Here is a 27,230-nt window from a genome sequence, read left to right on the forward strand (position 1 = left end):
CAATCACGACGCAGCCTCGACAATGCTTTGTGCGTCTGCGCCATCTTCCGGCTCCAAGCGGCAAGTCCGCCGGTACCGAGGTGGGATCGCACTCAGAGCTGCCGGGGCGCAGTCGCTCCGGGAGTAGGACTTGAGAAGGCGGCAGGTGAGAGGCTCCAGAACTTGAGAGGCGCTCCAGGGTCCGTGCGGGGTCAGGAGCCGCTGCTGAGCCGGTCTGGACCTGGGAAGAACCGGGACGTCTGGCGCCAGTGTTGCTCTGATGCGTTTCTGACGCTGAACTGCGTGTCCCGTCGGCCCCCGCGGCGCGCGCCTTGCTGGCGCCCCCTTTCTACGTCCAGGCTCATAGCTGGAGCCCATGGACCCTTTAGGTGGGTATGAGGGTTACCTCCCTGACCCCTTGAAAATATATGCAGATTTGCATTCATTTGCATGCGTCCTTTTTATTAGCTGGGATTTTGTTTCATGAGATTCTCGAGTAACTGCAAGACTCCAGAAGATTTAGAACCACTTAGGTTAAGCGCTAAACTGGAAACCAAGAGGTTGGCGGTTCAGACCCACGCGGTGGCTCTGCGGGAGAAAGATCTGGCGATCTGCTCCCGTAGAGGTTATACCCTAGAAAACCCTATGGGGTAGTTCTTCTCGCTTATATGGGGTAGCTATGAGTGGAAATAGACTCTATGACACCCAACAACAACTTTAGAAGAGGTCACTTGGGTGGTGCAAATGGTTTGTGCTTGATTAACAACCTACTGGTTGGCAGTTTGAACTCACCCAGTTACACCTCAGAAGAAAGGCCTGTGATATGCTTCCATAAAGATTACAGCCAAGAAAACCCTATGGAGCAGCTCTACTCCTGTCACATTTTAGATAATTTTGTTCAAAATCCACACCCAACAATAGGGAAATGGTTGAGTAAATCAGGGACTTTCCCTGTAATGGAATCTTGTAGAGCTAATACAAATAACGCTTAAAACAGTGGTCTTAACGAGGAAGGATGCCCACTACATAATGTTAAACAAAATTTGTAATTATTTCATTTACACATTGTTTAGAATTAAGTATTTTTAACATGCCAAACACTGTTCTAAGCCCTTTTACAAAATACCACCTCATTTATTGATGAACTCAAAAAGTGGTTAGATGCCATCACTCTTGATACTTGGATGTTTTCTCTTTTGGTTTCTTTTCTTCTTAGCTTGTGTGCCAGTGGATGGGCGGGTTTCTTTGTGCTTAATGTTCTCACATTGGACAAAGGATCCAGTTGTAAAGATCTCTGTCAATTAATATTGCCTAACATCAGTTTTGAAAAAGTGCTTGGCGTTCCATAATATGGCTGTTCCAAAAATGATTCAGCTACATCTGTACTTGTGGACAATTATGTACTAATTTTTGGTTCTTTTCTTAAGCAAATGTGCATGTAGGTTAGCACACTGTGATGTCATTATGTGCATGCGGTTTAGAGCACTAACGTCTCTATGCAAGGGCACAGTTCTATGATGATAATGGAGCACCAGGGCTGTTACATCTGATTTATTCCCTGCATTCCTACCTCATTTGCTAACTCAAAGCAGGTTCTACAGAGTAGTGTTCTCAAAGCTTTAGATTGGCTGTGGAGCCCTTTATGGGTTTAGAAGTTGGGAAAAGAGCCAGGGAGAATTCTGACATTATTTTGGACATTAAAGAGTTTAAAAAAAAAAAAAGGCTCTGGTAAGACTTTCTCCTGGACCAAGCCTATGCAGATCATAGAGGCCCCATATACTCCCTGACCTGAGGATACTATCCTCTGTTTGGGGAGCACAGTGTAGTTTCAATGGAGCTGTGGTAACACAGTGGTTAAGAGCTCGGCTGCCAACCAAAAGGTTGGTGGTTCGAACTCACCAGCCGCTCTGCGGGAGAAAGATGTGGCAGCCTGCTTCTGCCATATAGGGTCGTTGTGAGTCGGAATTGACTTCACAGCACACGATAACAATGTAGTTTCATAAAGTCACTTATGAGTCTGAGCTGACTTGAAGGTACCTAACAACAACAACATGTGGTCTCAGTCACTGGATCAGGTCTGTACATCCCTGTTTCAGATTTCTATCAACAATAAGGCAGAATTTCTGGTTATTTAGGGAAATAGGAGTGAATAGGGCCACTCTGTCCCTGTTGCCTTGAAGGAGGTGAATTTCCTGGAGTTGGGTGAGGATCACAATTTGTCCGAATCCCAATTTTTGTGGTGGTGGGGAGTTTTAGTCTTGGCATTCTGGGAACTTCAAGGCAAGTCTGGCCTCTTACGTTTGCTCTTTCCTCCCCCAGCTCTGCCATCTCAGAACTCTGCCCTTCTCCAAGAGAGGAACCAGGAGGAGGACTCATCAGCCCTCAAAATTCTAAAAGTCACGTCCCTTGTGAGTTTTAAAAGCATGTAAATTTTTGCTTTCCTTATCCTGAAACTTTCCATTTGGGTTCCACCCAGGAATGTGGTTCTTAGATGCTCCCATTTTAGGGAGCAAAAGGACCAGGCAGCTAGTGCCTTCTCCAAGAGCCCCCTTTTCTCTGACTAGTGCCCACAGATTTATTCTGTATAGCATTCAGTATTTCCTGGTGGCTCAGTCTCCTGCCAGGAGGCCAGATGGAACAGAAATCCATGCCCTTGTGGGAGAATGAGAACCCACGTAGCGCAGTGGTTAAGCACTCACCTGCTAACTTAAAGGTTGGCAGTTCAAACCCACCAGCTGCTCCACGGGAAGAAGATATGGCAGTCTGCTTCTGTAAAGATTACAGCCTTGGGAACCCCATGGGGAAGTTCTACTCTGTCCAACAGCATCAATATGAGTTAGAATCAGCAACAATGGGTTGGGTAGGAAAGTGAGAGCTCCCCTTGTGGAACCTAAGTTTGATGAGATGGAGATGAAATACTTATGAGGGGTCACATGTGGAAAAGAAGCAGAGGTCATATTGATTGGTCTCAACTTCAGCGTGTAGTGAGATCTGCTTTGGGAGGATTTTAAGACTGGATGTGTGATTGGAGCTTATCTGGGAATCCATGGGAGATCAGACACTAGAATTAATGTCTGGCGTGAGGTTGAACAGAGCGTGTATATCTGGATCATTTTTCCAGCTTAAAAGCAACAGAAGTGCAGAGCTGGGGATGGTAGATGAGAGCAAATGAGAAGATCATCCAGGTGGACAAGGTGTACTATCTGGATGACCACAGCTTGGAAGGGCTTTACAAGATCTGATCCAACCTCTGCATCAAAATAAGAGAACAGTTGAGTCATTCATTGCACATGACAGAAAACTACAAAGCCAATAACAGCAATCTTCATTCAATTTCTCATATGGAAAAAGGCCTGTGATATGTTCTGACATAATGATGAGCCTGTACCTTTAAGAGGAGCCTTGGTGGCACAATGATTAAGCGCTCACCTGCTAACTGAAAGTTTGGCGGTTCAGACCCACCCAGTGGCTCCTCAGGAGAAAAACCTGATGATCTGCTTCCATAGGGTAGTTCTACTCTGTTACACGGGGTCGCTATGAGTCAAAAGTTGACTAGAAGGCACCCAGCAACTACTTCTTCAAGACATTCTCAACTGATATGAAAATCATGCGTTCTAAGGTAGTTTGTAAAGTATTTGGGGGAAAGTCCATCCAATTTTGTTGTTACTCGTGAAGGTAGAAATGGTAGGTCACATGTTAAAAGAGAATTTATTATCTGCCACACACCGAGCATGCAACATGCTTTATTACACTGTTGCTTAGGGTCAGGAAAACTTAATTTAGCTGGATTTTTATTTTCATCCCAAACCTGCGCACAAGAGCTTTTGAGTTGTAGTAAAAAGGAATGTTTAAGAACATTTCAGCATTCTGTTTTATTTATAAGGAACCCTGGTGGTGCAGTGATTAAGTGCTTGGCTGCTAACCTACAAGGTCGGTGGCTAGAACCCGCCATCTGCTCTGTGGGAGAAAGATGTGGCAATCTGCTCCTGTAAAGATCACAGCCTTGGAAATCCTCTGGAGCAGTTCTCTGTCCTGTAGGGTCACTTTGAGTCAGAACTGACTTGACAGCAACAGATTTGGTGTTTAGTTTATTTATGCCCATTTCCTTCTTGTCACCAACTCGTATGAGGGACCTATAGCCCCAGCCAAGTTCCTCAGAACAACTTTTTCCTACAAAGACCTCCTTCATCTCCTCTCACCCCATTGCAAAACGTTTCCTTAAAATACACATAAAATGTACATGCTTCTTGTTCCAGGGGTCAGTATTGTTCAGGGATGTGGCCATAGTCTTCTCCCAAGAAGAATGGGAACAGCTGGCACCTGCTCAGAGAGATTTGTACAGAGACGTGATGTTGGAGACGTACAGCAACCTGGTCTCACTGGGTAAGGTGATCTGGTCTCAGTTTGGAGATTTCCCTGTTTGGAGGCATCTCTGTTTCTTCCTGGTTCATTTCTGGGTAGCTTTCAAGTTCCTGACTGGTTGGTCATGTTCGAGTGGTTAAAAGGCAGCCCCCTCCTGAGTACGGTGTTCCTTAAAAAAATCATCTATGTGAGACCAAAAAAAAAACTCTTTGCCATCAAGTCAGTTCTGACTCATATGAAACCAAAAAGTCAACAATTACTTTAAAACACAGATGAGATTGTAAGGGAGCAGGGAAATTAGATTCATGGAAATGGAACAACCAGAATGGAACTGAGAATGTTCATGCATTATAGCCAATATCACTGAACAACTTCTGTAGAAATTGTTGAATGGAACCTAAGCTGCTGCGTAAACCTTCACTGAAAACACAATAAAATAATTCAAAAAAAAAAGACAGCCAGCCCCACCTGGCTTAAGTTCTGTCTTTCCCAACCTTCAGGTGGTCTTCACATCTTCCCCTAGCCCTTTCTGCAACTCCCTTCCTGCTCAATGACCAGGCCCTGCATCTGAATTCTAGGGCCTCTACACCATAACCGGGTGACACATTTTTTTCTCATTTCTAGGTCTTGCCATTTCCAAACCTGATATAATCTCCTTCCTGGAGCAAGGAAAAGAGCCCTGGATGGCAGAGAGAGTGGCGAAAGGAGGCCAGGGCCCAGGTAAGTAAGGCATATTCGTAAGTGGAAAGCCACTGCAGGTAACAATTCAGATGAAGAAGCAGGACCTTTGATTTAGAAAACGTTCCCTAAAAGTGGCTAGGTTCAGTGGTCAGGTCTCAGTCATTGTTTTCCTCAGTGCGTCAGCAGCATTTAACAAAGGTAATTGCTCCTTCCTTCCTGAAGTCTTTCTGTATATTTGTGTCGTCACTACCTCTTGGATCTCCACTGACCTCATTAAACACTCCTTAGCCTCCTTTGGTGGACCTTGTTCATCTCCAAATGTTGGATCACCCCAAGACTCAGACTTCGGCTTCTTCTTTTCTTTGTTTATTTCCATTCCTTAGGAATCTTCTCCACTGTTGTGTTGTTAGTTGCTGTCATGTTGATTCCAACTCATGTAGACCACATATTGTAGAGTAGAACTGCTCCACAGGGTTTTCAAGGCTGCGAGCTTTTGGAAGCAGATCACCAGGCCTATATCCCTAGGCACCTCTGGGTGGGTTCGAACCACCAGCCTTTCAGCTAGTACTCAAACACTTAACTGTTTGTACCATCCAGGGACTCCTCTTCTCCATTAACCTGTTGCCGTTGAGTGGATTCTCACTCATAGCAGCCCTGTAGGACAGAGTAGAACTGCCCCATAGGGTTTCTAAGGCTGTAATCTTTAGAGAAGCAGGCTGCCACATCTTTCTCTTACAGGGTGCCTGGTGGGTTCAAACCATCCACTGACCTTTTGGTTAGCAGCCAGGTGCTTAACCACTGTACCACCATGGTATACACACCATCCATACCTGTACTGTCCAATATGGTGCCACTAGCCACATGTGGTGATTAAAATTAAATAAATTAAAAAATTTAGTATCTCAGTTGCTCTTTCCCCATTTCAGATGCTCAGTAGCTACACTGTGGCTAAGTGGTTACTGTATTGCACAACACAGATATGGAACATTTCCATCATCACAGAAAGTTCTGTTGGACAGTGCAGATTAATATCTTCATGTATCTCCAACTACCTTTTCAGCATTTCCACATGGATGTCCAACAGGCACCTTGAACTTAACAAGTCAAAAAGGAAGTCACTGATTCTCCCTGACAAATCTACTCTCCCTCCTTTCTTCTGCACCATAATAATAGGTGACTATTCGATTTGTTCGAGTCAGCACTCTTGAGGCATCTTGACTTTTCTCTCACATACACCTATTCAGTTTGTCAGTAAATCCAGTTAATTCCACTTCCAGATATAATCCAAAATTTAACCACTTCTCACCACCTCCACTGCTGCCTCCTTCATGCACTCCACCATCATCCCTGGCTTGGACTGAAGCAGTAGCCTCCTCCCAGTCTCCCAGCTTCCACTTTTGTCTACTACAGTGTATTCTCCACATAGCAGTCCGAGTGGATCTTTTCAAAACTTACATATTTTTTCTCAAATAACATGCTCATGTACATAACATGCCCACACATAAAATGTGTGACATAACTCACTTAGGAAAATAGCGAGGGGGCTTACAAGGTTAGCAAAAAACATGTCATGCACACACTGCATAAAAATACGGTAAACAAGGGGTTATTACCCCTCTAAAGTTGCCAGTGGCTTCCCATCTCTGTCAAGATAAAATCTAAAATCCATATCCTAGCCTAACCTGTTGCTGCCAAGTCAAATCCAATTCATGGAGATCCCATGAGTATCATAGCGTTTCTAATGGCTGATTTTTCAGAAGTAGATTGCCAGGCCTTTCTTATGAAGTGCTTCTGAGTGGACTCCAATCTCCAACTTTTTGCTTAGCAGCCAAGCGCCTTAACCGTTTGCACCACCTAGGGACTCAGTATAGCCTAAAAGGCTCTATGTCTGCACTGTCCAAAAGCCAGTAGCCTCATGTGCTTTTAAATTTAAACTCTAATTAAAATTAAATAAAATTTAAAATCCCATTCCTTAGTCCCACTAGCTACATTTCAAATGCTCATAGCCATGTGTGGATGAGGACTGCCATATTGGGCAGCACAGAATAGAACATTTCCAGCATCACTGAAAGGTTTCAGGGCCTTTTTCCTTGCTATCCCCTCTGCCTAGGCTACTCCTGCTCCGGATTAGAGTTTTTCAACTTTGGCAGTTTGAGCTGAATATTCTTTATTGTGGGGTCCGTCCTGTGCATTGTAAGATGTTGCATGAATAATGGTTAAGAGCTCAGCCGCTAAACAAAAGGTCAGCAGTTTGAAGCCACCAAGCCACTCCTTGGAAATCCTATGGGGCAGTTCTACTCTGTCCTATAGGGTTGCTATGAGTTAGAATTGACTTGACGGCAACAGGCTTGGTTTTTTTTTTTTTTTTTGGTTAAGACTAATTTCTAAAATGTGAAGATAACTTGTATTCCTACTTTCCCACTTCATGTTTCTGTTACCAGCCACCCATGTGGCACTCTCTCAGACCCTAATCACCCAGCACTGGGCCTGCCCCTGCCAAATAGGCAAAGGCCAGCCTCTCTGATGGTCCTCACTGTCCCCACTGGGTTCAGTAATTCCCTAGAATAACTCACAGAAATATGGAAACTATTACCTATACTTACAGCAACCCATTTATTATAACCATGAAGGATACAAGCATAGAGATACATCAGACAAGGTCTGGGAAAGGTCCCAGCATGGGGCTTCCATTGTCCTCGGGGACATGTGCTCGCCCTCCTGTGCACAGATGTTCTCACAGTGCAGGAGGCAACAAAGAGAGAGCTCCAGTGTCCTGGGTCCCCTAGTCATTGGGACCTTAATGAATTGGCATGACTTGGGCCTTAATGCATACTTAGGATTGATCCAGTCAATGAATATGCATGACTACGTTAGGCCCCCCCTCTTCCTGAAGTTAGTTCTCCAGGTGTGGAGCCTGTGTAGCCCTTACTTGCCCAGCTATTTTGGAAAACAAAGAGCACCTTAACTGCTCAGACTATTTTCAGAAACCAGAGTCAAAGGGCCAAACCAAGATCTTTGTCCCACAGATGTTTATCAGTATGCCTGGCATCTACCTATAAGATGCCAGTAACAAGCCCACCCCTCAGTTGTAAGGACCAAAAAAGTCTTCAGATATTGCTAATGTCCCCTGGGGGATAAAATCACCCTGCTTGAAGAGAATTGGTCCATAGTGGCTTGTCTCCTTCCCTTAGTGAGGTCTCTGCTCATAGATCACCTTATCAGAGAGGACCAACCCATGTTATTCCCCCCACTCCCACTCATCACCCTTTTTCTATAACCTGCTTAATATTTCTTCTCAGTACCTGACATGTATTCATTTATTTTTTCAACTGCCTTACCCCCCAACTAAATGTTTAAGTTCCATAAGGGCAATGTTTCTTTTTTTCTGTAACCTATTTTGTTCCTCCTCTGTCCCCACTGCCTTAAACAGTATTGACATACAGTAAAAGCCCAAGAAATATTTAAGTGAATGGATGTGTCAATTGAGAGGCTCTATGTCTAGGAGCCCTGGCGGCACAAGAGTTAATCACTCGCCTGCTAAGCAAAATGTTGGCAGTCCACACTGACTCAGTGGCTCCAAAGAAAGACCTGGCAATCTGCTCCTATGAAGATTACAGCCTAGAAAACCCTATGAGGCAGTTCTACCCTGTCACGTGGAGTCACTGTGAGTTAAAAATCGACGTGATGGCATACAACAACAGCATGTCTATCCCCATTGCCATCAAGTCAATTCCCATGCATAGTGACCCCATGTGACACCATAGAACTGCCCCATAGGGTTTCGAAGGCTGTAATATTTACGGGAGCAGACTGCCACATCTTTCCCCCCCAGAGCAGCTGTTGGTTTGGAATGCCAACATGTCAGTTAGTATACGAGTGCTCAACCACTGTGCCTCCAGGGCTCCTTAACATGTCTACAGAGACCAATAAAACATCTTCAGCATGAGCTCCCAAAATGATCTCACATCACCCCAACGTCTTTCATACTTCTTTCCCTTTTAAATGAAAAGGTCTTCTCTTTCCTTAATAACAATGCTTTTAGTTGTGCTGTATATCCAGTTGCTTTCCAGTGCTGCCTACTCACTGATTTTTGGCCTTGGATAAGTTTCCCCAGCTACTAAAATACATGTGGTGTCTAAATGTGGCGCTTAGTCATTTTCCAAAAAACCCTGGTGGTGCACAGGTTAAACACTCCGCTGCTAACCAAAAGGTTGGTGGTTTGAAACCACTAGCCACTCCATGAGAGAAAGATGTGGCAATTAGCTTCTTTAAAGATTACAGCCTTTGAAAAGCCTGTTAAGGTAGTTCTACTCTGCGCTGTAGGGTTGCTATGAGTTGGAATCGACTGGACAGCAACAGGTACCTCCAGCAGTCATACCTGGTAAAGTAGTCGTTAGGTGCTGTCAAGTCAGTTCCAATTCATAGCAGCCCTGTGTACAACAGAACGAACCATTGTCCAGTCCTGCACTATCATCACAGTTGTTGCTGTGTTTGAGCCCATTGTTGCAGCCACTGTGTCAGTCTATCTCGTTGAGGGTCTTCTTTTTCGCTCTCTGCTTTACCAAGCATGGTGTCCTTCTCCAGGGATTGGTTCCACCTGATAACATGTCCAAAGTGCATCAGACGAAGTCTCGCTGTCCTCGCTTCTAAGGAGCAGTCTGGCTGTACTTCTTCCAAGACGGATTTGTTCATTCTTCTGGCAGTCCACGGTGTATTTAATATTCTTCACCAACACCATAATTCGGATGCATCAATTCTTCCATCTTCCTTATTCATTGTCCAGCTTTCTTACGGGTATGTGGTGACTGAAAATACCGTGGCTTGGGTCAGGTGCACCTTAGTCCTCATAGTGACATCTTTGCTTTTTACACTTTAAAGATGCTTTTTTTCGCAGATTTGTTCAATGTCATACATCATTTGATTTCCTGATTGCTGCTTCTGTGAGTTGACTATGTATCCAAGTAAAACGAAATCCTTGACAACTTCAGTATTTTCTCCATTTATCGTGATGTTGCTTATTGGTCCAGTTGTGAAGATTTACGTTTTCTTTATGTTGAAGTATAATCCATATTGAAGGCTGTAGTCTCTGATCTTCATCAGTAAGTACTTCAAGTCCTCTTAACTTTCAGCAAGCAGAGTTGTGTCATCTACATGTCACAGGTTAATGAGTCTTCTTCCAGTTCTTCTTCAAGTAGTCCAGCTTCTTAGACTATTTATTTAACATACAAATTGAATAAATATGGTGAAAGGATACAGCCCCGACACATACCTTTCCTAATCTTAAACCACACAGTTCTCTCTTGTTCTGTTTGGATGACGACTTCTTGGTCTATATACAGGATCCACATGAGTACAGTTAAGTGTTCTGGAATTCCCATTCTTCACAATGTTATCCATAATTTGTTATGATCCACACAGTTGAATGCTTTTGCATAGTCAGGAAAACAAGGGTAAACATCTATCAGGTATTCTTTGCTTTCAGCCAAGACCCATCAGACATCAGCAGTGATATCTCACATTTCTCTCCTGAATCCTGCTTGAATTTCTGACACTTCCCTGCTGCAACCACTTTTAAATTATCTTCAGCAAAAGTTTACTTGCGTGTGATATTGTTTGATAATTTACACATTGTGTTGGATCACCTTTCTTTGGAATGGGCACAAATGTGGATCTCTTCCAGTCAGTAGGCCAGGCAGCTGTCTTCCAGATGCGTATGTGCTTCTAGCATTGCATCTGTTTGTTGAAACATCTCAGCTGGCATTCCATCAATCCCTGACGACTTGTTTTTTACCAGTGCCTTCAGTGCAGCTTGGACTTCTTCCTTCAGTACCATCGGTTCTTCATCATGTGCTACCTCCTGAAATGGTTGAACGTTGACCAGCTCTTTTTGGTACACTGACTCTGTGTATTCCTTCCATCTTCTTTTGATGCTTCCTGCATTGTTCAATACTTTGCCCTCAGAATCCTTCAGTATTGCAACTGAAGGCTTGAATTTTTCCTTTAGTTCTTTCAGCTTGAGAAATGCTGAGTGAGTTCTTCCTTTTGGTTTTCTAACTCCAGGTATTTGCAGTTTCATTATAATACTTTTGTCTTCTCAACCCTCCCTTTGAAATCTTCTGTTCAGCTCTTCTACTTCATCATTTCTTCCACTCATCTTCACTACTCTGTATTCAAGAGCAAGTTTCGGAGTCTCTTCTGATACCCATTTTGGTTTTTCGTTCTTCCCTGTCTTTTTAATGACGTTTTGCTTTCTTCATGTATGTCCTTGATGTCATCCCACAGCTCATCTGGTCTTCGATCATTAGTGTCTAGCGCATCAGATCTATTCTGAAATGGTCTCTAAATTCAGGTGGGATATACTAAAGGTTGTATTTTGGCTCTCATGGACTTGTGTCAGTTTTCTTCAACTCGAGCTTGCATGTGAGCAGTTGATGGTCTGTTCTGTAGCTGACTCCTGGCCTTCTTCTCACTAATGATAATGAGCTTCTCCATCATCTGTTTCCACAGAGGTAGTCAGTTTGATTCCTGTATATTCCACCTGGTGAGGTCCATAAGTATAGTCGTCATTTATGTTGTTGAAAAAGGTATTTCCGATGAATAAGTCATTGGTCTTGCAAAATTCTATCATGCAATCCCAGCATCGTTTCTGTCACCAAGGTCATATTTTCCAACCACGGATCCTTCTTGTTTCCAACTTTTGCATTCCAATCACCAGTAATTATCAAAGCATCTTGATTACACATTCAATCAATTTCAGACTGCAGAAGCTGGTCTGAGTCTTTTCATCTTTGGCATTAGTGATTGGTACGTCAATCTGAATAATGGTCATATTAACTGGTTTTTCTTGTAGACATATGGATATTATCCTATCTCTGACAGCATCGTAATTCTGGATAGATCTTGAACTAGTTCTTTTTGATGAGGAATGTGACACTGTTCCTCTTCGATTTGTCATTCCCGACATAGTAGATAGACCATGTATATGATTTTGTGACTCAGAATGGCCAGTACTAGTCTATCTCAGCTCAACTAATGCCTAGGATGTTGATTTTCAAGTGTTCCATTTCGTTTTTGACAACTTCAAGTTTTTCTTGATTCATACTTCGTACATTCCACATTATGATTACTAATGTATGTTTGCAGCTGTTTCTTCTCATTTTGAGTCATGCCACATCAGCAAATGAGGGTCCTGAATTTTTTATTCCATCTGTGTCATTATGGTTGACTCCACTTTGAGAAGGCAGCTTTTCCCCAATTATATTGTAAGTGCCTTCCAACCTGAGAGGCTCATCTTCCAGCATTGTTCTGCTACTGTTGGTAAGGTTTTCAGTAGCCAGTTTTTTCAGAAGTAGATCACCAGGTCCTTCTCCTAGTCTGTTTTAGTTCAGAAGGTCCACTGAAACCAGTCTACCATGGATGACCCTGCTGGCATAGCTCCCAGCATCACAACAACACACAAGCCACCACAGTACAACAAACAGATGCATGGTGGTCTCACAGTTTAGGAAACTAGAAGTCCAAATTCAGGCCACAGTCTCTAGGGGAAGGCTTTCTGTCTCTGTCAGCTCCTTGGGAAGGCCTCATCTCATTTTAGCTTGTGTGTGTTGGTTCCTTGGAGATGTCATGTGGCGTGGCATCTATCTTCCCCCATCTCTGCTTGCCTGGTTGCTTGCTGAGTCTGCTCTTTTTATTTCTCAAAAGAAATTGACCTAAGACACACTTTACACTAATACTGCCTGATCAACACAGTGTGTTTTGGCCAATCTGAGAGATGAAAATGGTTTCTCAATGCAATTCTAATGTACATTTCTTGTATTATGAGTTTGAATATCTCTCACATTTGTATTTGTATAAATCCCATTCCCATGGGATTATAACCACAGGTACAGGGGTTAGGATTTATAATACAAATTTTGGGGGTACACAGTTCAGTCCATGACAAGGGCCATGGACCCCAGACCTGGCTGCCAAGATGCAGTGGTGATTCTATTTTAAGATGGAAAGCTCAGAGGGTGTGTTGTGTCCTTGGTGACTTTCAGTTTTCAATACAGGTAGTCCCCAATTTAGGACAGGGTTCCATTCTGACAACTCCATCGTAAGTCAGTTCTGATGTAAGCCAAACAGCCCCCCCCTTTTTTTTTTATTATTACTGCCTTTTATTATCCGTATCTATAAATCCAATCTTTATTATTCCTTGGGGGTTGGCAAGAATACAGTAACATCAGCAAATTACCCGCTGCAACACTGTATGTAGTACATATTACTCATATTAAGAAGTACAAAAAAAGAGCAGTCATAAGTGCAGTTGGTCGTAACTTGAATATGTCGTCAGTCAGTCCAGACTACCTATATAGTGTCAGCAGAAGTCACACTGCAAGGGGTTCTTCATTTGCAATATAGGGGATGAAGCAGTGTCCCTTCTCTTTAACAAATTCTATCTTTGAGAATGTTTTTAAGTTTTTCCAATCATAGTACCTATTCAGTTTTCAAAATTCCATTTTAAAAGTGGCCTAAAGATTTTTTGTAATATTTTACCACAATAAAATAAATTCTTTCTCCTGTGCAGTAGCCGGTGGGTGTGAACTGCCAACATTTCAGTTAGCAGCCCAGTGCTTTAATCACTGTGCAACCAGAGCACCTCAAAATAAAACTTTTCTAAAAGGCTTAGAAAAAATAGAACATATCATGTGCATAGGAGCCCCGGTGGTACAGTGGTTAAGCACTTGAACCCACCCAGTGGCTCCATCGGAGAAAGACCTGGTGATCTTCTATAAATATTACAGCCTAGGAAACCCTATAGGGAAGTTCTACTCTGTCATATGGGGTCACCATGAGTCGAAATCAATTTGACAGCACCCAACAACATCATGTGCATTTTTAAAGATATGGCACAGTTTTAAATGTTTGTAGCCATACAACAGTGAGATGGTCTCCCAGTTCCTCAGTGTCAAAGATAACTTTCTTGTGCACATTTTTACACCTTTTTTTATTTGTTTTTGGTGAAAGTTTACACAGAAAATTAGGCTCCCATTCAACAGTTTCTATACATATTGTTCAGTGACATAAGGTTGCATCTTTCACAATATGTCAACATTCTCATTATTTCTGTTCTGGTTGTTCTATTTCCATTAATTTGTTTTCCCTGCCGCCCTTTACCGTCTCATCTTTCCTTTAGGGCAACTATTGATTGTTTAGTCTCATGTAGATAATTTTTTTTTAAAGAGTACAGAACTCACTGGTGATACTGTTTATTTGATTGGTTTTTAAATGTGAATTTCTGACTCATCCTTAGAAGTGGAAAGGTGGGAGCCAAGGGGTTGGAACACACATGAAGTCCATAGCAGACTGACCCAGAAATGTGAGAAATGTGAGAGTCTTGTTTTTTGGGTTAGTCATTTATCAAGTTAAAATAATTTTTTCTATTCTTTTTGTTTGTTTACCACAAATTAAAGTGGACATTGTCCTTTATTTGTTCACAGATGATAGTCATTTTCTGAACTGTATGCCCATTTTTATTACCTACTTATCCTTGCTACCTTTGTTATATTTTAAAAGAAAAGCTGCTGTTGTGTTGACTCCAACTCATGGCAACCCCATCTGTGTCAGAGTAGAACTGTGCTCCAAAGGGTTTTTAGTGGCTGATTTTTCAGATGTAAACCGCCCGGCCTTTCTTCTGAGGTGCCTCTGAGTGGACTCAAGATGCCAACCTTTTGGTTTGCAGCCATGCGCTTAACCATTTACACCATGGAAAGACTCCATTATTGTATTTACCTCTTTACCTTTTTTTTTTTTTTTGAATAGGCAGTACATTCAAGTGACTTGTAATTGAAAATTATGAACAAGCATATACTAAAAACTCTGCATGCTGCCCTAACTCAATGGTTATCTGGTGGTTCTCCTACCTGGAAGCAGCCCATGTTACTAGCTTTTCTTGCATCCTCCCAGAGATATACATCTACAGCCAAAGCCATATTCATTTATGTGTATAATTTCCCCATTGTATATACAAAAGGAAGGAGCCCTGGTGGTACAGTTAAGTGCTTGGCTGCTAACCAAAAGGTTGGAGGTTCGAACCCACCAGCCACTCTGCAGGAGAAAGGTGTGGCAGTTTGCTTCCGTAAAGAGTACAGTCTTGGAAACATTATGAGGCAGTTCTAGTGTGTCCTATAGGGTTGCTATGAGTCAGAATCGACTCAGTGTCAACAGGTTTTTTAATATACAAAAGGTAGCATACGCCACACAGGGTTTGACACGGTCGTGTCCCGTCCCCCCCCGCCGGCCTCGCTTAACAGTGCCTCTTGGAAATCTTTCTATATCAGTGTCAAAAGATACTTTAACATTTTTTGTTTAAGCTGCATAATATTCTGTTGTATAAGTGTGCCATAATGTATTTAGCTGATTCACTACTGATGGACATTTGGGTTACCTTGTTTTTTTTTTTTTTAAATTGTGCTTTAAGTGAAAGTTTATAGAGCAAAGTAGTTTCTCATTCCAAAATTTATACACAGATTGTTCTGTGACATTTGCAATCCCTGCATTGTGTCTGCACTCTCCCTGTTTCCCTTTCTACCCCAGGTTCCCTGGTTCCATTCATCCAGTTTTTCTGTCCCTTCCCACCTTCTCACCTTTGTTTTTGGGCAGGTGTTACCCATTTGGTCTCATATAGTTGCTGGATCTAAGAAACACATTCCTCACGTGTATTATGGTTTGCCTTGTAGGCATGCCTAATCATTGGCTGAAAGGTGAACTTCAGAAGTAGCCTCAGTTCTGAGTTAGAAGAGTGTTCAGGGGTCAGAGTCTTGGGGGTTCCTCCAGTCTCTGTAAGATCAGTAAGTCTGGTCTGTTTTGTGAATTTGATCTTTTGTTTTAAATTTTTCTCTCTGTCCAGGACCCTCTGTTGTAATCCCAGTCAGAGCAGTTGATAGTGGTAGCTGAATACCATCTAGTTTTGTGGTCTCGGGGTTGTGCAGGCTGTAGTTCATGTGGTCCATTAGTCCTTTCGACTAATTGCTCCCTTGAGTCTTTAGTTTTTCTTCACTCTTCCTTTGCTCTGGACTAGAAGAGACCAATAGTTACATAGAGTTAGATGGCCGCTCGCAAGCTTTTAAGACCACAGACACTACTTACCAAAGTAGGATGTAGAACATTGTTGTTACAGTTTTTTGCTTTTACAAATAGTGCTGCTGTGTTAAGCTCATTCCTGCATCATTTTGCATATTCGGCTCACTTCCTAGAAGTGAGAAGATCAGAAGATTGGTAATTTAGATATTGGTAGTTGTCACGGAGTCAGTTCTGATTTGTGGCAGCCCCATGCGTGCAGAGCAGAACTCCTCCATAGGGTTTTCAAGGGCTGACATTTCAGATGCACATCACCAGGTCTGTCTTCCAAGGCCTGAACTATTTTATCAAACCAAAAGAGATCCCTGCAGTTTTGACAGTCTGAGCAGAAGAGCCTGTCACTATCCTTATGATCGGCTGCAGATCAGACTGTTGTGATCCATAGGGTTTTCATTGGCTAATTTTCCAAAGTGGATCGCCAGGCCTTTCTTCCTAGTCTGTCATAGTCTGTGTTCAGCATCATAGCAACACATAAGCGTCCACTGACAGATGGGTAGTAGTTCCACTTTAGGTGCATTGGCAGGGAATTGAAGGTGAGAATTCTGCTACTGAACTACCACTTTATTTAACCTGCTGCCATCAAGTCAATTCCACCTCATAGCAGCAACCCTATAGGACAGAGTAGAACTCCCCCATAGGGTTTCCAAGGCTGTAAATCTTTATGGAAGCAGACTGCCACGTTTCTTCCATGGAGTGGCTGGTGGGTTCAAACCGCTGACTTGTCAGTTAGCAGCTGAGCACTTAACCACTGCACCACCAGGGCTCCTTCCCTCTTATTTAGACGGGTGGAAAAGTGCTTATGCAATAAACAACACTATAAACTGCCATAAATCAACAAAACTCAACGATTGCAGGTGGCCATGGTAGAGAAAATAGAATTTTTGAGAAAGGAGTACTTTTAAAGGCATTTCTTTGTATGCAGCTGAGGTTTTTGTGTGTCTGTGAAGGAAACGCCACCAGTTTGGTTCAAATTTCACACAACACAAAACAACAGACCAAGTAATGTGGTGTGATCGTTTCACTTTAATTCCTACCACTAAACTTCAATTTAGGTGTAGTTACATATTCCCAAGCCATGGTATTTTCAGTTGCCTCATATGCCTGCAAAAGCTGGACAGTGAATATGGAAGATCCAAGAAGAATTGATGCCTTTGAATTATGGTGTTGGCAAAGAATATTCAATATGCCATGGACTGCCAGAAGAACAAACAAATCTGTCTTGGAAGACGTACAGCTAGAATGCTCCTTAGAAGTGAGAATGGCGAGACTTCGTCTCACGTGCTTTGGACATGTTATCAGGAGGGACCAGTCCCTGGAAAAGGAAGTGATGCTGGGTAAAGTAGAGGGTCAGTGAAAAAGAAGACTCTCAATTTTTTTTTCAATGAGATGGATTGACACAGTGGCTACAACCATGACCTCAAATCTAGCAAGGATTGTGCGGATGGCGCAGGACCAGGCTGCGTTTCATTCTGTTGTACAGGGTTGCTGTGAGTCACAACCGATTCAACAGTACCTAACAACCTGTTCCCAAACTATTTTTCTTCTGTTCACTATGCTGGCTTTGGCATTAGATGATCCACTATAATCTCTTGGTCTTCCTCCTTTATAGGATGGCAGCCACATGTTGCTATCTATTGATCAGATAGCCCACCAATTCATTGGTGGTCACCATAGGGTTGTGTTTGGAATCTCTCACCAAAGAAGTTGTTAAACCACAGTAAAGAGACCTGTAACTTTCTTGGACAACCAAAGATAGTGTCTGAAAAAAAGATCTGGATCTTGTTTCCTCTTCACATAGTCAATTTTTTCAGCTTTGTGTGGATATGCTAGAGTTGTGGCACAAGTTTTTTCTTTTTTTTTTTATAATTTTTATTGTGCTTTAAGTGAAAGTTTACAAATCAAGTCAGTCTCTTATACAAAAACCCATATACATCTTGCTACACGCTCCCAATTACTCTCCCCCTAATGAGACAGCCCGCTCTCCCCCTCTACTCTCTCTTTTTGTGTCCATTTCACCAGCTTCTAACCCCCTCCACCCTCTAATCTCCCCTCCAGGCAGGAGATGCCAACATAGTCTTAAGTGTCCACCTGATCCAAGAAGCTCACTCCTCCCCAGCATCCCTCTCCAACCCATTGTCCAGTCCAATCCATGTCTGAAGAGTTGGCTTCAGGAATGGTTCCTGTCCTGGGGCAACAGAAGGTCTGGGGGCCATGACCACCGGGATCCTTCTAGTCTCAGTCAGACCATTAAGTCTGGTCTTTTTATCAGAATTTGGGGTCTGCATCCCACTGCTCTCCTGCTCCCTCAGGGGTTCTCTGTTGTGTTCCCTGTCAGGGCAGTCATCGGTTGCAGCCAGGCACCATCTAGTTCTTCTGGTCTCGGGATGATGTATTCTCTGGTTTATGTGGCCCTTTCTGTCTCTTGGGCTCGTAATCGCCTTGTGTCCTTGGTGTTCTTCATTCTCCTTTGATCCAGGTGGGTTGAGACCAATTGATGCATCTTAGATGGCTGCTTGCTAGCGTTTAAGACCCCAGACACCACTCTTCAAAGTGGGATGCAGAATGTTTTCTTAATAGCTTTTATTATGCCAATTGACTTAGATGTTCCCTGAAACCATGGTCCCCAGACCCCTGCCCCTGCTACGCTGGCCTTCGAAGCATTCAGTTTATTCAGGAAACTTCCTTGCTTTTGGGTGGCACAAGTTTTTGAAGTGGCACTAGCTAGCATCATTCCCACAAGATGCTTCTCAGACTCTTCATCATTTTCCATAGTAGCTGTTGTTGTCAGCTGCTGTCAAGTGTATTGACTCATTTTATATTCTATTAGTTTGTGCTTAATACTTTGACCAGTAATAACGTGAATAATGGTCTGATATGCCAGCATACCAAGAAGGCATAGCCTTATAAAGTCCTCCAAGTCCACCTGTCTGATACTTTGTGAACATATTCAAAACCACCATTCACTCTTCTCTGTGTTTCCTTGCCTGAAGCTGTAACCTGTTGTTACAGATTGAATCGTATCCCCCAAAAATGTGTGTCAACTTGACTAGCCCATAATTCCCAGTATCATGTGATTGTCCACCACTTTGTCATCTGATGTGATTTTCCTGTGTGTTATAAATCCTACTTCCATATATTTTTTTTATAAAGTTAATAGGGCAGGATTAAAGGCAGTTAACATTAATGAGACAGGACTCATTCTCCAAGATTAGGTTGTGCCTTGAGCCAATCTCTTTTTAAATGTAAAAGGGAGCAGAGAGGAGAGGTATCTCCTACCATGTAGAATGAAGAACCAGGAGGGGAGTGCATCCTTTGGGCCTGCGGTCCCCGTGCTGAGAAGTTTCTAGACCAGGTGAAGACTGATGACAAGGACGTTCCCCCAGAGCTGACAGAGAGAAAAAGTCTTCCCTTGGAAATGGCACCCTGAATTTGGACTTCTAGCCTCCTAGACTGTGAGAGGATAAATTCTTCTTTGTTAAAGCTATCCACTTGTGGTATTTGTTGTATCGGCACTAGATAATTAAGACACCTGTTAAAACCTGTTGCCATCTATTCAGTTCTCACAGCAACCCTATGGGACAGCAGAACTGCCCCATAGAGTTTCCAAGGCTGTAAATCTTTACAGAAGCAGATTACTACATCTTTATCCTACGAAGTGGCTGGTGGGTTTGAACCACCAACTTTTTGATTAGCACCTAAGTGCTTAACCACTGTGCCACCAGGGCTCCCTGAAGCTGTAACGGAGTCTTTATAAGCCAGATGGGGTTGGTGATTGTGATTGCAGTAAAACCTGAAACTGTGTACTAGTGGGATCGGGATCAAATGCACCATTCAACTTTTTCTTACAGTTTGATTAAGTTTGTTGCTCTGGACGGGGCCACCCTCACTAAATTTTGGCCTAATGCTCTAAAAAAGGGAAAAGGCCCTTGTTTGTTCAAGATCATTTTTAGACAATGGGAAGGTCCAGGACAGACTCCTCAGTTGACACAGGCTGCAGTCATGTTATTCAGCTAAATCTCAGAGATAGAAAGCATCAGAGAAAACTGCAGCTGTGTTTTTACAACTTCCAGTGGACATGCAAGAATAGCTGCCACTACAGGTAGTCCCCAATTTATGACTTATTCAAGTTCCAATGAACCGCCCTTATGACCATCTGTTTTGTTTTTTGATACATCTTATTGCTAATAATATGTACTACATACAATGTGGTACTGTGTAATTTGCTGATGTTAACATTCTCAGATGTTCACTTTAAGATGTTTCATGTTATGATTTACTGTACAAAACACTGCCACATTGCAGGGTGTGAAAACTAAAAAAAGGTGTTCAACTTACGTCAGAACCAACTTAGGACAGAAAGGAATCCCGTCATCAGTTGGGTACTACCTGTATACCATGACATGCCCCGGCAAACATATGTACCAGTTTGTTCTTTGGCTCATTGTCTTCTCCGGCATGTTCTCTAAGTGCTGAGGCAGGACATGGGTCTGACTGCCTTTCCTTTATTATTATTATTATTATTATTATTACATGTGAGGGAAGATTTAAAGTCTTTAAATGCAAATACATCTTACTGTCCTATATTACTACTTACATAAGCCACTGTCTTCCAAATCCATCTGGCTTCAAATTGAAATTCCTTTGGAGTATTAAGTCCATATCATTGCCAATGATGATGTTGTTAGTTGCCTTCGAGTTGATTCTGACTCATGGCAACCCCATGTAATAGAGTAGAATTGCCCCATGGCATTTGCTTGCTGTAATCTTTACAGGAGCAGATCACCAGGTCTTTTTCCCACAAAGCCACTGGTAGGTTTGAACTGCTAGCCTTTCAGTTAGCAGTCGACCACTTAATTCCCCATCATTTTTTGAAATCCACTTTATTGAGTTATAATTCATATTAAATAAAACGTACCCATTTAAAGTGTAATATTTTGATGAGTATTGACAAATTTATACAAATGTGTAACCACCACTACAGTCAAGATAGAAAATATTTCCATCATCCTGAAAAGGTCCTTTGTGCTCATTCCCATACAATCCCTCATACTTCCAAGCCCCAAACCATCCTTGATTTGCTTTTCTGGCACTCTAGAGTCTTTTCTAGAATTTCATAAAAAATCCATTTAAAGAAAAAAAACAGTTCAGATCCACACTAACATTTTAGAACTTCTCTGATTACTGCCATCATCTCATTTATATTTCCTTTTTGTTCTGTTGTTGTCATTAGGTGTTGCTGAGTCAGTTCTAACGTATAGCAACCTAGGTACAACAAACACTGTCTGATCCTGCGCCATCCTCACGATTGTTGCTGTGTTTTGAGCCCATTATTGCAGCCACCACTAACTATGTCAATCCATCTCACCAAGGGTCTTCCTCTTTTTCATTGACCCTCCGCCTTAGTAAGCATGATGTTCTTCTTGAGGGACTGGTCTCTCCTGATAACATGTTCAAAGTACAGGAGACAAACTCTCACCATCCTCACTTCCAAGGAGCACTGTGGCTGTACTTCTTCCTTGTTCTTCTAGTAGTCCATGTTATATTGTTTTCTTCACCAAACCATAATTCAAAGGTATCAATTTTTCCTTGGTCTTCCTTATTCATTGCCCAGCTTTCCAGTGCATATGAGGCAATTGAAAATAACATGGCAAGCACAAAAACAAGCTCAAAATGGATCAAAGACCTAAATGTAAAATCTAAAACGATAAAGATCGTGGAAGAAAAAATAGGGACAATGTTAGGAGCCCTAATACATGGCATAAACAGTATACAGAACATTATTGAGAATGCAGAAGAAAAACTAGGTAACTGGGAGCTCCTAAAAATCAAACACCTATGCTCATCCAAAGACTTCACCAAAAGAGTAAAAAGACTGCCTACAGACTGGGCAAAAGTTTTTAGCTATGACATTTCTGATCAGTGCTTGATCTCTACAACCTACCTGATACTGCAAAAATTCAACATTAAAAAGACCAATAACCCTATTAAAAATGGGCAAAAGATATAAATAGACACTTCACTAACGAAGACATTCAGGTAGCTAGCAGATACATGAGGAAATGCTCACGATCATTAGCCATTAGAGAAATGCAAATAAAAACTACAGTGAGATTTCATCTCACTCCAACAAGGCGGGCATTAATCCAAAACACACAAAACAATAAATGTTGGAGAGGCTGTGGAGAGATTGGAACACATACACTGCTGGTGGGAATGTAAAATGGTACAACCACTTTGGAAATCGATTTGGTGCTTCCTTAAAAAACTAGAAATAGAACTACCATATGACCCAGCAATCCCAATCCTCGGAATACATCTTAGAGACATAAGAGTCTTTACATGAACAGATACACGCACACCCATTTTTACTGCAGCACTGTTTGCAATAGCAAAAAGGTAGAAGCAACCGAGGTGCCCATCAATGGATGAATGGATAAATAAATTATGGTGTATTCACACAATGGAATACTACGCATCGATAAAGAACAGTGAGGAATCTGTGAAACATCTCATAACATGGAGGAACCTAGACGGCATTATGCTGAGTGAAATTAGTTGCAAAAGGACAAATACTATATAAGACCACTAATGTATGAACTCGAGAAACAGTTTAAACTGAGAAAAAAACAGTCTTTTGTGGTTATGAGGGGGGGAGGGAGGGAGCGTGGGAGAGGAGTATTTACTAATTAAATAGTAGATAAAAACTACTTAGGTGAAGGGAAAGACAACACACAGTACGGGGAGGTCAGCACAATTGGACTAAACCAAAAGCAAAGAAGCTTCCTGAATAAACTGAATGCTTCGAAGGCCAGCGTAGCAGGGACAGGATTTTGGGGATCATGGTTTCAGGGAACATCTAAGTCAATTGGCATAATAAAAGCTATTAAGAAAACATTCTGCATCCCACTTTGAGGAGTAGTGTCGGGGGGGGGGGCAGTAAACGCTAGCAAGCGGCCATCTAAGATGCATCAATTGGTCTCAACCCACCTGGATCAAAGGAGAATGAAGAACACCAAGGACACAAGGCGATTACGAGCCCAAGAGACAGAAAGGGCCACATAAACCAGAGAATACATCATCCCGAGACCAGAAGAACTAGATGGTGCCTGGCTGCAACCGATGACTGCCCTGACAGGGAACACAACAGAGAACCCCTGAGGGAGCAGGAGAGCAGTGGGATGCAGACCCCAAATTCTGATAAAAAGACCAGACTTAATGGTCTGACTGAGACTAGAAGGACCCCGGTGGTCATGGCCCCCAGACCTTCTGTTGCCCCAGGACAGGAACCATTCCTGAAGCCAACTCTTCAGACATGGATTGGACTGGACAATGGGTTGGAGAGGGATGCTGGGGAGGAGTGAGCTTCTTGGATCAGGTGGACACTTAAGACTATGTTGGCATCTCCTGCCTGGAGGGGAGATTAGAGGGTGGAGGGGGTTAGAAGCTGGTGAAATGGACACAAAAAGAGAGAGTAGAGGGGGAGAGCGGGCTGTCTCATTAGGGGGAGAGTAATTGGGAGCGTGTAGCAAGATGTATATGGGTTTTTGTATAAGAGACTGACTTGATTTGTAAACTTTCACTTAAAGCACAATAAAAAAAAAACTATAAATAAAAAGCATACATATCATAGCTTGGGTCAGGTGCATCTTAGTTCTCAAAGTGACATCTTTGCTTTTGAACACTTTAAAGAAGTCTTTTGCATCAGATTTGCCCGTTGCAGTACATTGTTTCTTGACTGCTGCTTCCATGGGTGTTGACTGTGGATCCGAGTAAAATGAACTCCTTGACAACTTCAGTATTTTCTCTGTTTATCATGTTGCTTGTTGGTTCAGTTGTGAGGATTTTTGTTTTCTTTATGTTAAGGTGCAATCCATACTGAAGACTGTAGTCTTTGATCTTCATCAGTAAGTGCTTCAAGCCCTCTTCACTTTTAGCAAGGCTGTGTCATCTGCATAATGCAGGTTGTTAATGAGTCTTCCTCTAATCCTGATGGCAAGTTCTTCATATAGTTGACCTTCTCAGATTATTTCCTCAGCATACAGATTGAATAAATATGGTGAAAGGATATAACCCTGATGTACACCTTTCCTGACTTTAAACCCTTGTTCTGTTTGAACGACTGCCTCATGATCTATGTACAGGTTCCTCATGAGCACAATTGAGTGTCCTGGAATTCCCATTTTCTGCAGTATTATCCATAATTTGTTATGATCCACAGTTGAATGCCTTTGCATTGTCAATAAAACACAGGCAAGCATCTTTCTGGTATTCTCCGCTTTCAGCCAAGATCCATCTGACATCAGCAATAATAATTCCTTGTTCCACATCCTCTTCTGAATCAAGCTTGAATTTCTGGCAGTTCCCTGTTGAGGTACTGCTACCACCATTTTTAAATTATCTTCAGCAAAATTTTACCTGCATTTGATATTAATGATACTATTTGATAATTTCCATATTCTGTTGGATCACCTTTCTTTGGAATGGGCACAAGTATGGATCTCTTCCAGTTAGTTGGCCAGGTAGCTGTCTTCCATATTTCTTGGCCTAGACAAATGAGCACTTCTAGCACTGCATGCATTTGTTGAAACATCTCAATTGGCATTCTGTCAATTCCTGAAGCCTTGTTTTTCACCAGTGCTTTTTTTGTCTGTTCTACTTGTCCAAAATTCTAATTGCTTAACCACATCTGAGAGCTTATAGATTTTTTTTTTGACATTTTTACTATTAATGTTCCCTTTCTGTGGAGAAGGAAAAAACAAACACATACTTGCTTTTTTTGTTCTCTTTCAGGACTAGCGTCTGGGCCTGATACTAAGGTATCACCTCCAAGGCAACATGTTTATGAAGTAGAATCACCCCGGTGGGAGCTCATGGAAAGCCTTACAAGCTATGGGCTTGAGTGTTTCCAAGATGACTGGGAACACAGAGGGCAATTTGACAGACAACAGGGAAATGCAGATGGACATTTTACTCAAATGATAATCAGTCATGAAGAAATCCCTTCTTTTGGCCACCATACATCTCTGACATTTTATCAGAAAATTCAGGCTGGAGAAAAACCCTATGGATATGATGAATATAGAGAAGAATGGCAAGAGGAATTCTTTATTAATCATCAAGGAATTCATACTAATGAGAAACCCTATAAGTGTAAGGAATGTGGGAAGGCCTTTAAATATGGCTCACGACTAATTCAACATGAGAATATTCATTCTGGCAAGAAACCCTATGAATGTAAGGAATGTGGAAAGGCCTTCAATTCTGGTTCCAATTTCATACAGCATCAGAGAGTTCATACTGGTGAGAAACCTTACGAATGTAAGGATTGTGCAAAGGCCTTTAGTCGAAGCTCACAACTGATTGAACATCAGCGGATTCATACGGGTGAGAAACCCTATCAATGTAAGGAATGTGGCAAGGCCTTCAATCGGATCTCACATCTTAAAGTACATTATAGAATTCATACTGGTGAAAAACCCTATGCATGCAAGGAATGTGGGAAGACCTTTAGTCATCGGTCTCAGTTGATTCAACATCAGACTATTCACACTGGCAAGAAACTCTATGAATGTAAGGAATGTGGGAAAGCCTTTAACCAGGGCTCAACTCTTATTCGACATCAGAGAATTCATACTGGTGAGAAACCCTATGAATGTAAGGTATGTGAGAAGTCCTTTAGGGTGAGCTCACAACTTAAGCAACATCAGAGGATTCACACGGGGGAGAAACCCTACCAATGTAAGGTATGTGGTAGGGCCTTCAAACGGGTTTCACATCTCACTGTTCATTATAGAATTCATACAGGTGAGAAACCATATGAATGTAAGGCATGTGGGAAGGCCTTTAGTCACTGCTCACAACTGATTCACCACCAGGTAATTCATACTGAGGAAAAGCCCTATGAATATAAGAAATGTGGAAGGACCTTAAGTCATGATTCAAGTACTGTTCAACATCAGAGAATGTGTAATGGAGAAACACATGTGAATATAATAAATGTAGAAAAGCCTTCCATTAGCACTTATCCCTTACTAATCATCAGAGAACTTATGTTAGCAAGGAACCATATGAATGGAAGTAACGGGAAAAGCTCATTAGCTTAGGCCCATCATAACATACTCCTGCATCTTGGAGAAAGATGTGAAGAATGTAATGCAAGTAAGAATGCCTTCATTCACAGGTTATCCTTTATCCTGAGTCATGAAACACATATTAAAAAAATATGGATATAAATTGTCTGAGCATGACTGCCAAGAAGGCTGGAAAAATTTTTGTCTACAAGAAATTTGAGAATCACCTTTTCTAACCACTGTAATAATTTTAATAGCCCAAAGTGTTAGTTTTCTTGGAAATTAAAAAAACAAAGCAAAACAGCCAAATTACTCTTGGGAGAAGAGGAAATTAAAAAAAAAAAACCCACTGCAATTGAGTCGACTACCAGGGACCCTAATGGACACAGTAGAACTACCCCGTGCGGTTTCCAAGGAGCAGCTGGTGGATTCAAACTGCTGACCTTTTGGTTAGCAACCAAGCTTTTAACCACTGTGCCACCAGGGTTCCAAACAAGGAAATAAATCATGCCATTGCCATGCGTGGTTATGAAAAGAATGACAGTGTTTCACATGCCAAGAGGTGTGGGGTGCAGCCAAAGCAATACTCAGAAGAATTTTTATAGCCTTTAAGTACATGCATTTACATGAAAACCTGAAAGATACTCAAGCATACTAAACATACTATTCAAGAAGCCAGAAGATAGAGTACCAAGCACACCCACACAATGAAAGAACAAATTAATAGAAAATGAAAACGTTGAAAGTAGTCATCTTACAATAACTTCTGTTTTTTATTTCTTCTTGATCCAGGAGTAATCTGAATTTAGGAAAGTGTTTATTTCCAAGTTGTTATCTTTTTCTAATGTCACAGACAAATGTTGTTTGCCTACCCAAGAGCCATACCAAACTTCCCCTGATTGACAGCATCGTGTCTTGCCTTAGAATCTGAAGATGCCTAGTGCTTATTTTCCAGCCTCTTGTGCAGCTCAGGGTGGCCGTACATCTCAGTGTTGGTCAGTGGGATCTACTGGGGACTTC

General features: G+C 42.0%; 1 protein-coding gene across 4 annotated transcripts; it reads left to right on the forward strand.

Moving 5' to 3' along the window:
- The first annotated feature begins 29 nt into the window (after nt 1–29).
- ZNF582 (zinc finger protein 582) lies at nt 30–26,732 on the forward strand. 4 transcript variants are annotated; one of them, XM_023543617.2, is made up of 5 exons: nt 30–145; nt 2,299–2,387; nt 4,236–4,362; nt 4,966–5,061; nt 24,931–26,732. In XM_023543617.2, the coding sequence occupies exons 3-5, from the start codon at nt 4,329–4,331 to the stop codon at nt 26,241–26,243; spliced, it is 1,443 nt and encodes a 480-aa protein (XP_023399385.1). In that variant the 5' UTR covers nt 30–145; nt 2,299–2,387; nt 4,236–4,328; the 3' UTR covers nt 26,244–26,732. The 4 variants fall into 4 exon arrangements, with proteins under 4 accessions (XP_023399385.1, XP_010584934.1, XP_023399384.1 ...); XM_010586632.3 differs by having other exon boundaries at nt 45–368; XM_023543616.2 differs by lacking the exon at nt 2,299–2,387 and having other exon boundaries at nt 45–368.
- The last annotated feature ends 498 nt before the right edge of the window (nt 26,733–27,230 follow it).

Source organism: Loxodonta africana, chromosome 11 (genome assembly GCF_030014295.1).
Source record: "Loxodonta africana isolate mLoxAfr1 chromosome 11, mLoxAfr1.hap2, whole genome shotgun sequence".
NCBI lineage: Eukaryota > Metazoa > Chordata > Mammalia > Proboscidea > Elephantidae > Loxodonta > Loxodonta africana.

Excerpts from the sequence above, each read along its gene's own strand:
- ZNF582 (XM_010586632.3), top strand. Across the intron at positions 2,388-4,235 it reads TTCTAAAAGTCACGTCCCTT|GGGTCAGTATTGTTCAGGGA; the intron begins GTGAGTTTTAAA and ends TTCTTGTTCCAG. Across the intron at positions 5,062-24,930 it reads GAAAGGAGGCCAGGGCCCAG|GACTAGCGTCTGGGCCTGAT; the intron begins GTAAGTAAGGCA and ends GTTCTCTTTCAG.